At 34.7% G+C, this 16849-nt stretch overlaps 1 protein-coding gene and 1 non-coding gene across 5 annotated transcripts in view; both read left to right on the forward strand.

Annotated features, from left to right (window-relative positions):
* Positions 1 to 16849, forward strand: part of ANKRD28 (ankyrin repeat domain 28) — a 157953-nt gene that overhangs the window by 29917 nt on the left and 111187 nt on the right. For 2 of the 4 annotated variants that reach the window (XM_075547181.1, XM_075547185.1), the window contains exon 1: positions 14316 to 15852. The exons of 1 other annotated variant lie outside the window; for it this stretch is intronic. In XM_075547181.1, the coding sequence (XP_075403296.1) occupies positions 15736 to 15852 (117 nt within the window). In that variant the 5' untranslated portion in view covers positions 14316 to 15735. Of the gene's footprint in view, positions 1 to 1498; positions 1572 to 14315; positions 15853 to 16849 lie in introns of those variants that run through there. One more of the 4 variants, XM_075547184.1, reaches the window with a different exon arrangement.
* LOC142447717 (small Cajal body-specific RNA 24) lies at positions 3577 to 3708 on the forward strand. Its single transcript, XR_012784377.1, has one exon.

Genomic DNA, 16849 nt, shown 5'->3' on the forward strand with positions numbered 1-16849 from the left:
CACAAAACTTCCCACCCACCCATGGCCTGTGTCCTTCCTGCACTTTGCTTCATTGCATGTGTTGTGTGAGTCTGAAGAGGAATTTACAGACTGGTATTGAACATATGGGCTAAAAGTGGACTTATGGACTGGACTGGGATGCTTTCTTAATATACAATTGCTCTGATATAAAACTCTCTCTTACATACACATGTGAGTGTCTCTGTATCTGTTTCTCTAATCTCCCTGGACTAGCACACTAATTACATTAAAAAGTGTGAAGTGCTCAGGAAATTTGTTTTGTATTTGCTGCCACGTAGTGGCAGATTATTAATACTTTACTACATCTGTTATATTAATTATGTATGATATTCTTTTAATCTTTCTGTAAGGTAAATTTGTTCATGAAGAGTTTTGATGACAAGTAACCAATTTAGTATGTCTAATCAGGGGTCCTCAAACTATGGCCCACGGACCACATGTGGCCTGCCAAGGACATTTACCCGGCCTACCGGGTGTTTTTGCCCCGTTTTGTTTTTTACTTCAAAATAAGATATATGCAGGTGCATAGGAATTTGTTCATAGTTGTTTTTTTTAACTATGGTCCAGCCCTCCAATGGGTCTGAGGGACAGTGAACTAGTCCCCTGTTTTAAAAAGTTGGAGGACCCCTAGTCTAAACTGTGGTTAACCTTCCAACAGAAGGATATTAGTTTCAATTTTCTTCTAACAATTTAGGAAAGAATATTAGAACATTAGCTATGGTAAAAAAAAAAAGTTGACTCCTTTATACTAATAAGCAATGTGATGAGCACCATGCTTCTATGAAAGGGATTTTATTTAATTCTGAAATTTATTCCATTTTAGGCCATTACACCTGACAACAATGACTTCATAATATTTTAGGCATAATTTAATGTATTCACTAGTCAGTATTTGAATACAAGCTCTTTGATTAAAATTAACCATATGTCTCAATGTCTTGTGTACATGGTGGAAATATTCTGAAAACAAGTATAAAAGAGTAAAAAGTAGGAATAATCTAAATGTTCAATTTTAGGAAATGAATTAAATACATCACCTCGGGTGGAATTTTATATAGTCATTCAGATTATTCTGGATAAATATTTAAAGATAGTAGGTAAAAGTTCATAGTTAAAAGGGATAGGGAGTTGGGTGGGGACAAGTTACTAAATAGTATATATATTAACCCAGTTTTAAAAAGTGTACACATATCTGCATATATAAGATAAATACATTATTGGTTATCTTTGGAAGGCATTTTGCTCAATTAAAAAATTTGCATTCTTAAAATGAATGTACTTTTAAATATTAGTAATTATATAGCTAGGATATTAAATATTTTCTAGACTGTTTCTTAGATTAATGCACCCTAAGGAGAAATATAATGATTTATAAGTAGTTGGATGGATATGATGTGTTTCGCCAATTATTTATAACATAGCCCTTCATTTCTAGGGTCAGCGAATTCTTGCTTTTGATATCTCTTTTCTGCCACAGGCTTGTGATTGGAATTGAAACAATACAGCTACTGCTTCCACCAGAGGAAAATAGTATGGGGATTCCTGTTATGGTAGGTTATTTTCCGGTGGTCTATCTGCCGTAATAGAAGCAGCTCTTGTAATTCATTAGTTTGTTGCTGTTTGTGTCTCCTCATAACTTCTTCACTTAGCTTCCATACATAGCTGTGCGAGTAAATACTTTAACATCACCAGAATATTTTGCTTTAAACATTGTGTTTATACTGATAGGCCCTGTATTAGTGAAAATTTAGTATACTTACTTAATAATGCAAATTGATTTTCAGTGGAGGATCCTTAGACCTTTATGTTACAGCTAGGGGCAGGAAATACTAATTTTTATCCTGAGTAACAGTTTCTTCATGTTTTCATCCTTTTGTTGTCTAGTTTTATACATCACCTTACACGTAGTTTATTCTCTTCTATGGTAGTGTTTGGGGTACACACTTTAAATCTGTTGACCATTCAGTTACCCCTGGGGAACAACTTCCATCATTTGAGTGACCCTTGTGATTCTAGTGAAATTGGTTTTAAAAATTTAATAAATTCTAGAGTTCTCATAAAAAAGAGGCACTCGTAAAGACAGTATAAATCTATTTGGTATTATCAGCATTTTAAAAAATGCTTACCTGAAATTCAAACAAATTGGAAAATTCTGGACAATAGCAAAGGAAGGTTTTCGGGTCTAGCAGTGGGCATCTCCTGTACTAGGCAATCCCAAACAGTAATACCACTTGATAGAGCAGACTTAATGCAAAGTTAAAAAAAAAATTAAAATTGCCCTGACTGGGTTTTGGTTAAATTATGTTCCTTGCCTCATTAAACATTTTTTTTAAAGCTGTCTGATGGAAGCTGAGTAGTTTGATCTTTTTTTGTAGGGGAGGGGGAGTGGTTTTCTGAACATAGGCATAGATACGATCACATTCAGGTCACATGTTCTCTTTAGAAATTATGCATCTTGCCTGAATTTACAAGTGTTTCAATAAGGTCTAGAGTGCCTACCAAATTAGCACTTCATTAAATAATTTTAAAAAGGGATGCTTCTGTTTGGTGTTAACTGTGGTAGCACCAGCTTGGCTGACTAGACTTAAACTGGAAATCTACCCATTTACACACTCATCTCTGGATAAAAACCATTTTCTAGCTCATGCCCAATAAATGGTCAGGATAAATCTGGAACACTCCTATCCTCAGGCTATTCCTGCTGTTCTCAAGTAAACATTTAGAATGAGTGGGCAACTGTTGGGGAACATAGTAACAATAACGGGCGTTGTCAGTGTCAGATAGTCCATGTTTTATTCCTTCTAATGTGTGTGGGAGACCTTGCAGAAAAAACGACAAAGCATTAAATTATGTTCTTTACTATTTAGTTGTAATTATCAACTTTGACCACTGGAGGGTGCTTTTGCTTTGACTACTGAAAAATTTCTCTGAATTTGCATAGAGAACCATTTAAAAATTATCATGGAACAATTAAAATGAGTCATTTCTCAAATCACCACAAGTTAGAATCATTTCAAAGGCTTAATCAAGCAAATACAAAGGGCTTCAAAAATTTGCGGAACATTTTTATTACCCATTTTCTCCTTGAACTTTTTGAAGCTCTTATACAAACTAATAAAATATAACCATCACTTGTGCAAACTAATTGCTTTTAAAAAGATTAGTTGTGTATGACATGAACTATAGCTAGATCTGGTTATTTTATTTCTAATCTAATCTTGACTCCATACCTTTGAGACATTTTAAATACTTGGCTCTTTTAAGTGGAGCTATAATTTAAATAGGAACCCTGATGGTATAGTAGATTGGGCTGCTAACCTGGGCTGCTTAACTTCAAGGTTAGTAGCACAGATGCACCAGCTGCTCCTCAGGTGAAAGGTGAGGCTTTCTACTCGTACAGGTTTTAGAATTGGGGTTCTAAAAACCCAAAGGAGTGATTTTGTACTCTGGCCTCTAGTATCAGAATAATAGACTCAGTGACTTTGAATTTGTTTTGATAATTGAAATGACACCTAGATAAAAGTTTAATTTATGACATTAAAATACATTGGGTTGTGCATATTTATTCTTACTGAGTTTGTTCTCAAGGTGAAGATAACTCTTGACAAATGTCCTAGAGAAATGTAGTAGCTTTCTGTCCACCCTGTGCAAGCAAAAGGGTGACTTGGTCCACTGCCACTTACATCTTAGTGTAGTGCGGCTTAACAAGTTTGGATCCTAACTCCAATCATTTACTGTTTTTTGTTATTTAAATGTTTTGTACCTTTAGGGATTCTGTTTAACAAATACGGCTCATTACTATGGATAACCTTGCTACTGAGTACCTAATCTGTTAAAATACAAAAAATTCCACCTAGTCTTGAATATTTAACCTGATTTAGAGTTAAACTGTTTATAATGTTGTGCTCCACTGAACACTTTTCTGTATCTTGTAGCATGGTTTTAGAAATTCTTAACCATTTAAAATTTCAATACTAGTTATAATTTCACTATAATGGTACCCATTGCCATCAAATTGATTCCGACTTACAGAATCCTCTAGCAATTAGGAGTTGGACTGTGAACACATGGTGGTAGTTTGGAAACACCCTCCCTCCCGTAAAGTTTACAGTCTCAGCTTCATGGTGGCTACTGTGAGCAAGCATTGACTCTATGGCAGTGAAAGCGCATGATCTTTGGGTGTTTTAAAAAAATCTTTATACTTCAAAATAAATCTTTTGTAGGCCTCTGATTACTTCCTTTTTGCCTACATTTTTGCAAATAAAATTGCTAATTTTAAGAATTGGAAGACATAGCAGTGCTATTGATACTGTTTGATAAATTTATTTTTCCAGAAAACTTGTACCAGTTTACTAACCTTCTCATTCATTGTAGCCTGGGGCATGTACTAGTTTAGTAGTATACTAAATGTTTTCTCAGTTTCTCATAGCAATTAAAATTTAGATATCTTTTTTTACTACATTCATAATGACTTCTCTAAAACATAAATCTAATTACTTCAGCTTTTGACTTAAAATCTTACCTGGAGGTTGAAATGTATATAATTGTGATATGCAGGCCATTCATAATTTGGCCTGGTTCAATGGCATACAAAAAATAGCCCTTATATTAAAGAATGCATGTAATTCTAGTATACAGAAAAATGTTACTTGCTAGACAGCGCCGTCAGGCAAAAGAACAAGCCTTATGATAAAAAAGGTCACATTGGAATTATTTTGGTTCAAAAGTTCTATAATATTGCCATCATGTATTTTCTGAATGTTAAAAATTTGTAATGTAATAATTAATGGAAGGTGTAACTATTCTGTTAGTGAAGAATGAGCAAGTTATCAGTTCTGATAGAGATCCTTGTTTTTCCTTTTAAGAAGTTCAAAATTGACTACCTAATGGAATTGACATAATTTTCCTCAAAAGTAACATTAGGGTATAATCATGATTTTCACCAGTTTATTAAAGTCATCAAAATTTGTTCATGTGAAAAATAAATTCTTCACCCAAAACTTTCTCTCAGTAATAGAAGTTATTATATAAAATTGTAAACACTGATAAGCGGAACTAAAGAATATGAAAAATATTCGGAGCTGTGTGAGTGAATCATCACTTTGATTTAAAATAATTGCGTTCAGTATTTTTGTCTCCACCCTTCAACAGTTCAGAAAAACATGAATCATTTTCTTTAGTATTCCCCAAGCGATAGCTACTTTGAAACGGAAGTGGTGTATACAGCCCCAATTTGTGTTAAATAACTAGTGTACACTTCAGCTACCAATCTTTCTGCTCTTGTGGGAATACCCTAGGCATCTCATGTAATTCTTGCTTATCAAGGTAAACACTCGGTAACTATAGCAACTTATTTTAAAATTTAAAGTCTTCGCACTTCAGCTTACAAAGTGACGGAAGCTGATACTCCATTTACTCCAGCGCCACTGCATTGTGGAAACCAGAATGAATGGCAAGTAACCTTTCAGATGCTTTTTTCTTTTTTTGAACAACATGTAAATTCAGTTGTTTAACGTAAAATCTTACAGTATATTCATTCATAATATTGGGCCATAGTTGTCCTTTAATACATTGTTGAGAGATAATTAGCTATGCAATCTACAATGTAATTAGATTTCAGTGACTATGTACATATCCTGGGCCTACTATGACATAAGAGGTTTGCCAGGGAATCTGCCCATTAACTAAATCTTACTTAAAGTGGTGACAGGCAGGTTAGATAGGATATTTGAAAGTACTACAGCGTTAAAAACAAAGTAAAAACTTCAAATTTACACTGTTTTCATTTCAGTCTGAATGATGAAAGCTTTTGTTTAATATTACCTTTCAGGGTAATCAAAATTATGGAGAAAGTAATTTAACTTTTAAGAGATTCCTCAGAAACAGTATTTTATACTTGGTAGCACATTACTTCCCCTATTCCTTCCTTAGTTTTGGCCTATTAGGTACATTCTAAAACTATGATCTATGTGTTACTGTGTTTTACTTATTTTAAGATACAGTTTTGAAGGAATAATTATTTCTCTTAAAACTTGTCTGAAGTCCACTAATTAAACATTAGACTTGAAATTCTCTGGTGCAGTTATTGAATTTTCACTCTTCCTCAGAAAGTCTATTCTGCATCTTGGAGTAACTGAAACGATTGTTTTATGAGTACGTGCAGCTCTAAAGGTCCTCTCACGTAGTAGCTTTTGTTCCTAAATCTCGGTTTACGGTACCTGGGGACGGCATGTGTGTTGCAAGGAGGAAGGACCAGCAGAGACAGCATTTTTCTAGTCCCTCATTTAGACTATTAACTAGATCGTCTACCTAAATGATCTTTCTGTTTCATGTTGCCTGTCATATCTTTAAACATCTGAGTCATGCTTGTCTCAGTCAGGCGCTTTCATTTCCTTGTAGATTACATTTTCAACATCCTATTGCACAGCCACACCAATTATCAACCACATCTCCCAGAGCCAGTTGTGATCCACTCCATTCAACTCTTAACCATCTGCTTCACTGACCACGTCCCACACAACTTCTTATCAACTGAAGCTACCTTCACTTCTCCATCTTTGTTCTTATTCAGCCGAGCTGCCTTTTAACTGCTCAACATTGACTCCTCCTCTCTCTTCTACCTGTTTATTTATCCATAGCAACCCTTCCCTCTTCATAGGGAGCTCCTCAGTTAAAATTTGCACAAAAGTGAGCTTTATTATATTGGTTCTAACTGAATGGCTTCATAAATCAGTAATTCTTTTAGCACTTGGCTCACTGTTTTATCTCCTTCCTCAAAGTATCTACAGGTCTCACTCTAATTTTATTGTAATATTAACCCAAGTTTGAGTGCAATATACATTTTCTCATGAAACAGTATGCACAACCTTTCTGGGTACCATTTTAATAATTACTCAGAGCTTTATTCACATGCACACATTAGGATAATATAATAAAGCTCGCATTTGTGCAAATTATAATTTAGGAGCTGAATTCTCGATTTTGTTTCATTTTAATATAAAAATCTTTAATTCATCCTTTACTTAAGGTTTGAATATATTTAGAACAACTTTGACACATTAACTGATTTTTTTAAATTTAATTTAATTTTTTTAACAATTTATTGGGGCTCATACAATTCTTATCACAGTTCATACATATACATACATCAGTTGTATAAAGCACATCTGTACAGTCTTTGCCCTAATCATTTTTTTCTCCTTTTCTTTTTTTACATTTTATTAGGGGCTCATACAACTCTTATCACAATCCATACATATACATACATCAATTATATAAAGCACATCCATACATTCCCTGCCCCAATCATTCTCAAAGCATTTGCTCTCCACTTAAGCCCCTTGCATCAGGTCCTCTTTTTTTTTTTAACTGATTTTTTTGAAGTCTAAATATGTACCAAGTGCTTCCAGTTAAAGTTTAATGTTCACATTAAGATTAGTGAGCTATAAGTATAAAATACACAACTTTGAAATTTCAGTAAAGAAAAGTAAAATGTGTAATAACTTTGTATTGCTTGCAAATGTAAGTGATACTATTTTGGGTTTCTTGGGTTAGAAAAAATATTATTTAAATTAAATTTTGCCCTTGCAGAAGTTTTTAAAAATACGTTTACTAGGAGTATAGTGATCATGTTTAGTTTACTAACTGCAAAGTCAGCAGTTTGAAAACACCAGCTGCTTTGCAAGAGTAATACACAGGCTTTCTACCACCATAGAGTTATAGTTTGGGAAACCCACAGGGACCATTCTACCCTGTCCTATAGTGTCTCTGTGAGTACAAATTAATTTGATGGCAATGAGCTTAGCACTTTGAGTGGTTAACATATTTCTGGTAGATACCCCTGATACATGTACTCTGAGTAAATATGAGCATCACTATCAGGTTTACAGTTTCAACTATTTTCTGGGGGGGCGAAATGTGATAGTTTTGGTATTAAATATACTAGCTAGTGGACTTTTTTTTTTTTTTTTCAGAAATAACCCATGTAAATTAAGGGATGAAAAAAAACACAGCAGTGATGTTAGTGGGTAGTTTTATAAGCCCCGCCCCCCATAGGATAGACAATTAAAATATATCTTTATGTGCCAATCATAAATATAAATTTATATCTACAATCTACCCCAAGTGAAAAGTAGCAAGTATAGTTTATATATCTTATTTTGGCTTTCAATATATACTTTCTAATTATATATTTTCATATTCTTGCCTTGTACTGTTTAGTTACTGTTGCATTGATTTTGACTTAGGAGTAACCTGTGACAGTGGAGAACTGCCCTTTAGGGTTTTCTGGTCTGTAATATTTATGGAAGCAGATTTTAAGGTCTTTCTCCCAATGAACCTCTGGATGGATTTAAATCACCAATCTTTTGTTGAGCAGCTAAGTTCTTGTAAGTACTTCACCACTTTGGTTGCATAAGGTAGGCGTTGAAGGTAGAAATAATATATATTTTAGTAACTGTTTGCTGTGGTTTATATGGTAGAATGCAAATAAGAGTGCTAATATTTGCTGAATCAGTGCTATGGTGTTTTTTGTGGGTGTTTTAAAATTAAGATACTTTGGCACAAAAATTTTAGAATATTTTAGCATGTTGAGCTTTGAGTAGAATTGAGGCAGGTTTCACCACCTTTTATGAACAATTTCATACCCTCTTAGAGTGTCAGTCAGCTTCATTTTCAAATTATGAAGGGTTAAGTGCTAATTACAGGTTGTAGGTAAAGTTTTGAAATACTTTTATAGCTGAAAGGGACCTTAAGTATTATATAAAAAGTAAAATTATTAATTATATAAACCTAGAAATTGAAGAGAATCCAATCTATTTAACATAGTAAACACACTAAAACTTAAACCTAATTCTCTGCCAAGTTGATTCTGACTCCTAGCAACTTTATAGTACAATATAGAACTGCCTTGGGTTTATGAGACTGTAAATCTTTATGAGAGCAGAAAGAGTCATCTTTTCACACAGAGCAGCTGGTGGTCAAACTGTTGACTCTTTGATTAACAACCCAATACATAACCATACACCGCCAGGACTGAACTTGGGAATTGTTGGTAATTACCACTTTCTTCTTCATCTCTACATCCAGTTTGTTAACATGTCCTATATATTCTATTTCTAATTGTATCTTGATCTCCTTATACATGCTTGTGGTAGTTACATAATCTGTTATCAATTTGAGGCTTATAAGTGAAGGGGTAGAATTTGCCTGTCAATCAGATCACAGCTTGATGACCTCACTTGGAGGTGCTAAGGAGATAAATAGCTCGCTGAAGGAGGGACACTCAGTCAGTCACTCCATGTGAGACATTTCTTAAGAGAAGCCACATGACGCTTCCTTGATGCAGCCAGAACCCTGGGATCTGGGGGAGCCCTGGCAGAGCTGAGATGCTTACAATGCCACTGGATCCACAAGACCTCCCACCCACAGGCCTGTGATCTTGCATTCAGTGTCTTTCATGAGGCTGATGGAGGGGAGGACTTTATAGATTGGTATTGGACATATGGGCTAATAACGGACTTGCGGACTTGATCTGGACTGGGCTGGGATATTTTCTCAGTATTCAATTGTTCTTGTATATAACGCTCTTTCCTATACGCATATGTCTATGAATTTGTTTCTCTAGTCTACCTGGACTAACACATTATGGTCCAAGGAGTGGGGTACTAGAGAAACAAATCATAAAGAGGGAGAGTGGATGCTTGCTTGACCTCTCCCTCATTGTAGTTTTTCTTTGACTAGCCAGATGTCAGATATGTCCATGCAGTTTACCAATGTGTTGTTTTCTGGGGGGAAAATATGGGAAGTTAAACTTTTGATTATTTTGTTTGGTTTTTGTCTTTGGTTATTCCTCTATGAAATGGAGAAACTGAATGCAATTAATTTATTAATTTTGAGTTCAGGGTATGAAATCATAACTGTTCAGTGAATGGTTGACAGAAGGTCAAAATGGCTGACAGAAAGCCTGGCTCTGGTTTGATATTGTCAGAGGCCTAATTCCATATTTTGTGTCAATAGAATAATTTAGATAAGGATTAAGATAAGCTAAATAAGGATTGAACTTGACTGTATTAAGAATTGAAGTTAATATCTGACTCTACTTTGTTTATACCGATTTATGCTTATTGATAATAAGGATTTATAGAAATGACTCTTGGGAAGTGTGAAAATAGAGAGTTTATAAGCCCACTTGCCTTGAGCCATTAAAATTTTGATTTTTACATGGTTTTGGGACACACCTGCAAAGAAGGTTCTGAAAAGATAAGCCCCACCCAGTGCTTTGGAGTACTCAGGATATTTGCATTTCAAGAGACCTGCCTAGGGGATTGTTGACAGATTGAAGGAGAAAGGAACTCCTTGGTTTTCTGAAGTTTGAACTAGTGATTTTTGTCAGAAGCTGGAAAAAATATGTAACCATGAAAAAAACTCTTCTCTAGGACTGAACATTAAAGGGAGCCTGTGGGCAAGCTGAAATGCTTGCTAGGTGTCCACCTGGATCCACTTGTTGAGTGGACGTGGGAGAATTGCAGCAACAAAGAGACTGTTAGATCTGGCGCTGGCACACGTAGACCCGGTTTACAGGAACTAGAGAAGATGAGAGCCAGTAGACTGGTCTGAAGTTCATAGCCTAGCATAGGGAGCTGGGGTTGTTGAGAATTTGTGAAGGAACCCATGGTCTAAAGGCGAGGTGACCAGTGGACACCCTGGTGAAGCTGAGTGAGGCAGCCCATATTGAGTTAACCAGAACCCAGCCACATGAAGAGAAGATATTTCAGCCTGTGAACTGGTGCATATGACTGTTGACTTTATGGATGGCCTATCCTGATTTCACTTTGCTCGTACAGATTTCACAAAGTTCCAACTGGAATGGCGATTCTCCACATCAAAGAATCTGATTGTCTCCCCAGAGCACTAGGTTGATCTAAATGGGCATATAGAAATTGGTTACCCAAAATGGGGTAGATAAAGGCATGAAGTGGCTGGCTTACAAACTTTGATAGGTGGGGGAATATATTCATGGGATTATAGGATTGAGGTATAGGTATAACAATTGTAATTGTTAGGCATGCGATATTTTTGTTTCATTCACTTGCAGAATGTTATGTGTGAATGAAGGTGGCACATATTGAGTTGTATACATTTTAGTTTTATCCTTTAGGTACAGATGGGATTTTTTATTTGTTTGAAAATTATATATGGCTAAAGAGTTAATTGTAATATTACTAGAGGTAAACTTGTTGTTAAAATCTTAAACTAACAAATTTGATTTTAAAAGTAAAAGTGACAACCTAAAGAAAAACCACATCCTTTTGTTATGTTCCTAACTGAAAAAAAAGTTGAACTTAACAGTCTGCACAATCTTTGTCCGTAATTTTTCATCATAATTACCTTCTCCATTCCTTATTTCTTATTTATGCACTACTCTCTTTTTCCTTTTAAGATGTGAATTCCTTTAGGATAGAGGTCTTAATCAGTAGAAGTTTTCAGGTAATAATAGTGCTTTTTGGTGCTAATAACTTATAATCAGAGTTACTGAAGTCTGTTTTTGATTTATCTTTGATTGTATCTTTCCTCAGACTGTGATTTAATTAATGTACAAGACAAGAATCTGTGGTCTTACAAAGTGTCTGGTTTCTGGGGTTCTGATTAGCCTCGTGGGTAGAACTAGGAGGTTGGGTACCTGCCTGTGCATAGTTAGCCCTAAACCTACTCATTGGCTCCACAGGTCACATCATTCAGCCATCTTGGAAATCCATAGTAAGAAGATTGTATTATTTAAATTTCATAGTAACACTGTAGAGTAGATTCTGTTTGTACATGTTTTGTGCTTTGCTTTAAGTTTACAGTCATTCATCAAAACAAATGATATACATTGTGTTTTGTGTTAATGCTTGCAATTTCTATAATGTAACAGCATTCTTCACACTTTCTCCTTGTGTTTCCTATTCGTCTTTCTGTCCTATCCCTCCCTATCTTCTGACCTTGTTTGGGGCAAATATCTTTTATGGTTAATCTGCTTTTTTACTTGAAAGGGATGAGTTCAGCTCCTCCTGACTTAGAAGAGTTGAAATGATACTCAGAAAAGTTAAGAAATTGAAGGTCTCACAAATCTGGTTTAAAATCCAGGCTGTTTGGCTTCCAAGTTTACATTCTGTCACTTTGCTATTACTGTATTTCACCTCAATAAAATCTCAGTGTGATTTTTATTCTAATTTTATACCTGTGAAGAAACTGAGGGTCAGGAAATGTAAAGTTTACCCAAGGACCCAGCTAGTAAATGGTAGAAGCAGAATTTAAACTCCTAGTAGCTTTATGATTGAACCCTTACTTGTAATGGTAACATTGTATTAATCCTGTCAGTTTCTGTGTGCAAATAATTGACTAAAGATATGAAACTCACTTTATTACTCCTTAATGCCTGTTTTTCTAAAGTATATTGACATTTTTTTCACCCCTTTAAAAATGAACTTTATAATTCTGCCACTCTATTCTAGAATCGTGTGACATAGTAGAACTCATTTCAGTGAAATGATTTACAGATGGACAGGAGTAATATGTATTTAAGATAGTCTGCTGTCAAGGAACTTGCTTTCTGGTTGAGATATACCTTCTCTCTCGAGTCTTAAGTAGGTACTTTGAAACAGTTAAATTGCCTACATAAAAAGGGATTTTACTTTGGTTGGGGAGGAAATACCGTGCACATGCAATATAGAATTTTTGGTACTATAGTTTCATTTTCAGATATTTCACATTTAAAGAAATATTTTTGATTCAGCTTTGTTTGAGCTGATTGTAACAGCTCTTTTGTATGTTAAAATATTTATGTGCTTTTCTTGTAGCTTTAAAACATTTTACATTTCCAAATGCAACTTTGAATTGTTAATATATTTTAGTACCTTGGTTTAGATACTTAGGGATATAGACTCACAGATTAATAAAAACTAATATCAAATTTCTGACCTTGTTACATTATCAACAAAATGCTCTTTCCCCTTCTAATAGTTTTATTATGTAAACTGGCTTAACACATGAGTTAAGAATAGTCCTAAAAATAACTTCTTGGAATATTAATACAATAGATAGAACATTATTTTGCTACTAAACTTTTACAAACCACCATAGATTATTTATCTTTTTAAAGTCACTATTAAAAGTTAGCAAAAATCTTGAGTGAAAATCTATATGTATATATGCACATACAAAGCATAATAGATTAGAAAGCAAGTGTGTTTGGAGTTAGTAATTTGCATGGCTTTGAATAGCCCCCAGTTTCTGAGTCTAATTTTTCCTCCATAATGAGGGGGAACAAAAGAGGGTATAGAACATCATAAATGCTAAAATCTTTTAAAAGCTTATGTTTATTAATAAAAATTCCAGATGATGAACAAAAGAACACAGATGTGAAAGGGACAATGGTATTTCCTTTACAATTTTTCTGTGGGAAAATACTCTTAATTATTGGATACAGTGAAAGAGAAAAAAAAACCAACTATAAGATGGTTCCTTTTAGCACTTTAAAACTCTGAAAAAATTATTTTGAGAGGAGACAGATTCTGTATTTTTCTTATATCTTTTTAATATATCAATAATTCAACACCAAGAACTCTATTAAACAGTTTTTTTGTAGCTGTTTAACATTTTTAAGGATTTAATCAGTTTTTCAAGATGGGAGGGTAAGCTTAAATTTTTTCCAAACAAAATGCAAGTGATCTCTGTAATTTCAGAGTTAGAATTTTTACATTATGAAAATTTTAATGTTTACTTTGATAATAGGGTTTCTAGTAATTGATTATACTCAATTAATTAGAAATTAATAGAATAGCATAAATGTCTTGTTTAGACCTGTTAGTGGTTTTGGAAATAACATACATATTGGGTAAGGGGGGGGGGCGACCTTTACTTGAGTTCATAATTTTTATTTTCTAATAAAATATGTGTCTTCATCTCTTAATTTTTTTTTTCAGGGGTTCACTGTCTATTCTTACTGTATCTGCCATGATAGGGTTAAACATTTGCTATATTGTAACACACGAAAGCGGTTAAGCTGTTTGGAATTGTTTACTTGCTAAAACCAGTGTTAGTCAGCAGAGGCAGTATACCAGATTTCCTTGTGGCTTTTAGTGGAAAATGTTAAAAGCGCACTCATTTTTCAGTTATAGAATTTTTAGTTTGATCTGGATTAGTCACAGAACTGGCACGAGCCGTTTAATTGTGAAGGCTGTCCAAATGCACTATTTTTTTTCTCCTGTTAGAGGAAGTTACATCCTGAGCAGTAGCTCAGATCTCTGGTAAGTGTAACATGTGAGCATTACTAGGCATTTCATCCTGCGGGTCTGCAGTCTTTGCTCTTCTGACTTGCTCAGTTGGAATGCTCTGTGGAGCCGATCCTGAGGTTCTACAGATATTTTTAAAGGACGTACTCGCTTGGGGTGTCAAGGTGTTTTGCAAGATCATCTGAGGAACCGGAAAGCATCTGAAATCTACTAAAAAGGTTAACTGAAGTGGTTTTCACAGTGGAAGGAAACTATTGGCACAGAGGCGATGATTGAATAAAGTACTTGGCTCAAAGATGCACAGTCGGCTAGTTTTTTCTCTGAATGAAGACAGTGTAATGGAAGCGGTAATCGTGTGGAGATCAAAGGAAACACTGGAGTGATTACTGTTTTTATTTTCTTTTTGGAGCTGGCTCGCTTTTTAAAAAATAGAGAAGAAAAGCCTGAAGCTGTAATTTGAGCTCAAATGCTTTCTAATTCCTTCGTAGCCTGCTTGTTCTATTAGGATTCTCCTCTAACACCATTTCTGCCTGGTGCCTGTGCCCTTCTGTTGAAATAGCAACGGACAACTGCCTGATGGAGAAAGAATGAACGGTCTGCCTTGCTTATGCTATCGACGGGAATAAAGCTGTCTGTGTTTCTGCTATTATTTGGGAAGTCTGGATTAATCAAGCTGTATTCTAGTACCAAGAGTCCTATTGTCTCCTGTGGTCTGACTCATCGCATGTAAATGTACTGCAGCTTTGCTATTAATGCGGACTGGGGTTCCCCCCTTTCTTTTCGAAACACAGAAAGGCTTGTCAACCTCTACATTTCGTGTTCAGGATTTGTGCTGAGTTCTAGCTGTATTTTTTTTCTGGATAATATCTGCATTAAACCACTGAAGCTGAAGAAATGAAGATCGATTAGAAGTGGAAACAGAATAGTGAGATTCTCCCTCTCACCCCTACTATAAGAAATCCAGCTTACTGGTAACTATATGACCTTGCAGGCAAGAGTGGGTATAGCTGTTATCTTCTCTCTCTTAGTTGTTTTTTTTACTTCATTCGACATCGTGTGGTGGTATATCACCAAAAACAGTGACTTTTTTATGTGAGTAAAATGTTCAGCAATATGACCATTTTGGCAGGGAAAGATATTTTTTAATGAGCTTTTGCTGGACTCAGTTTTAGTTATTGACACGTTCATGTGAAATTTCTTTTCAGTATTGCAGCAACCCAGTAGAAAATATAACTCTTGTTTTTAGAAAGTTATATAGCTCTAATTTTAAACTTCACCGTTTTCCAGTGGTACCTAGTAGTAACTTAAAAAAACCAACCCAGCTGTGTTGTTCACAGAGAATGTTTGCAAGCGTTGTACAGAAGAGGAGGAAAAACTACTTGTATTCTTCAAACTGTGACTTTTATCATATAGCTTTGATTTTAGTGTTTTAAAAGAGCGAATGAGTCGAGTGTGTATTGTTGTTTTGGAGGAGATAGAAGATGAACCTCCTGCATTCATTTCTAAATTGCCACAGGAAAATAAATCCCTACAATCTCTACTTTCTGGAAATGTATTGGTAAGATATAAAAGTTTATATGTTTACTCTATTCTATTGAACTATTAGGGGGACATTTTAATGTTTAAGAAGAAACTTAAATTATTTTCCAATACTTTCATTAAAAGTCTAAATTAAAGTAATATAAATATAATCTAAATAATTGTGTTTAGGATGCTCACATGCCAAATTTTTACTTTTTAAGATGCCTAGATTAACATTTCACACTTTATTCTCAATCTCTTAAAAATTACTTGAAAATTAAGAACTAGTAGCTATGACAACCACATTTTTGCTTTCATTGTGTAGTGTGGTTTTCGAAACTGCTGTAACAAGAATCAGAATTCTGCATGTTTCAGGAAAGCTTGACAACTACAGGCAACGCAGAGGCATGGTTTTGCTATAATGGACTTTATGTATTTACATGCAAAGCTTTATATGAAAAAGAATTGAACTTCATTTATCTTTATTTCTAATGCTGTTGTTACCTGACATCTTCCTAGTATAATATGATACTTTATCAGAGAGGCTGTGGTGTAGATTAGAAAATTGTTATATTTAGACATGCACGTGTTTGTGTCTTCACGCCATTCAGGTATAAGGGATTTTGTTTTGTTTTCATTAGCAGTTATTTTCAGCAACTGTCAAATTTGCTCTCTTGGGATTTCTGTCATCATACATAAAATGCTCTAAGCTAAGCAAGATATTATGGTGCTCCAAACACACTTGTCCATAGGGTCTTTCTTCGTGAGCTCTGGCATGGATAGAGAACTATTTGCTTGATAAGTTGTATCTCTCAAATAGATATTGGAAGACTTTCTTTTTATCATATGTATAAATAAAATGACTTCAACTTAATAAGAAATGAAATTGTGTTCACTATACTGCCTTATTTAGGTCAAAATGATGTGACTTTTTTTCTTCTTCATGTTGCTGTGTGCTTTCAAGTAGATTTTGCTTCCTGGTGACCCTATAGGGCAGAGTCAAATGCCCCTTGGCTCTTTTCAATGCTATAATC

The sequence above is a fragment of the Tenrec ecaudatus genome, chromosome 4, assembly GCF_050624435.1.
Source record: "Tenrec ecaudatus isolate mTenEca1 chromosome 4, mTenEca1.hap1, whole genome shotgun sequence".
Lineage (NCBI taxonomy): Eukaryota > Metazoa > Chordata > Mammalia > Afrosoricida > Tenrecidae > Tenrec > Tenrec ecaudatus.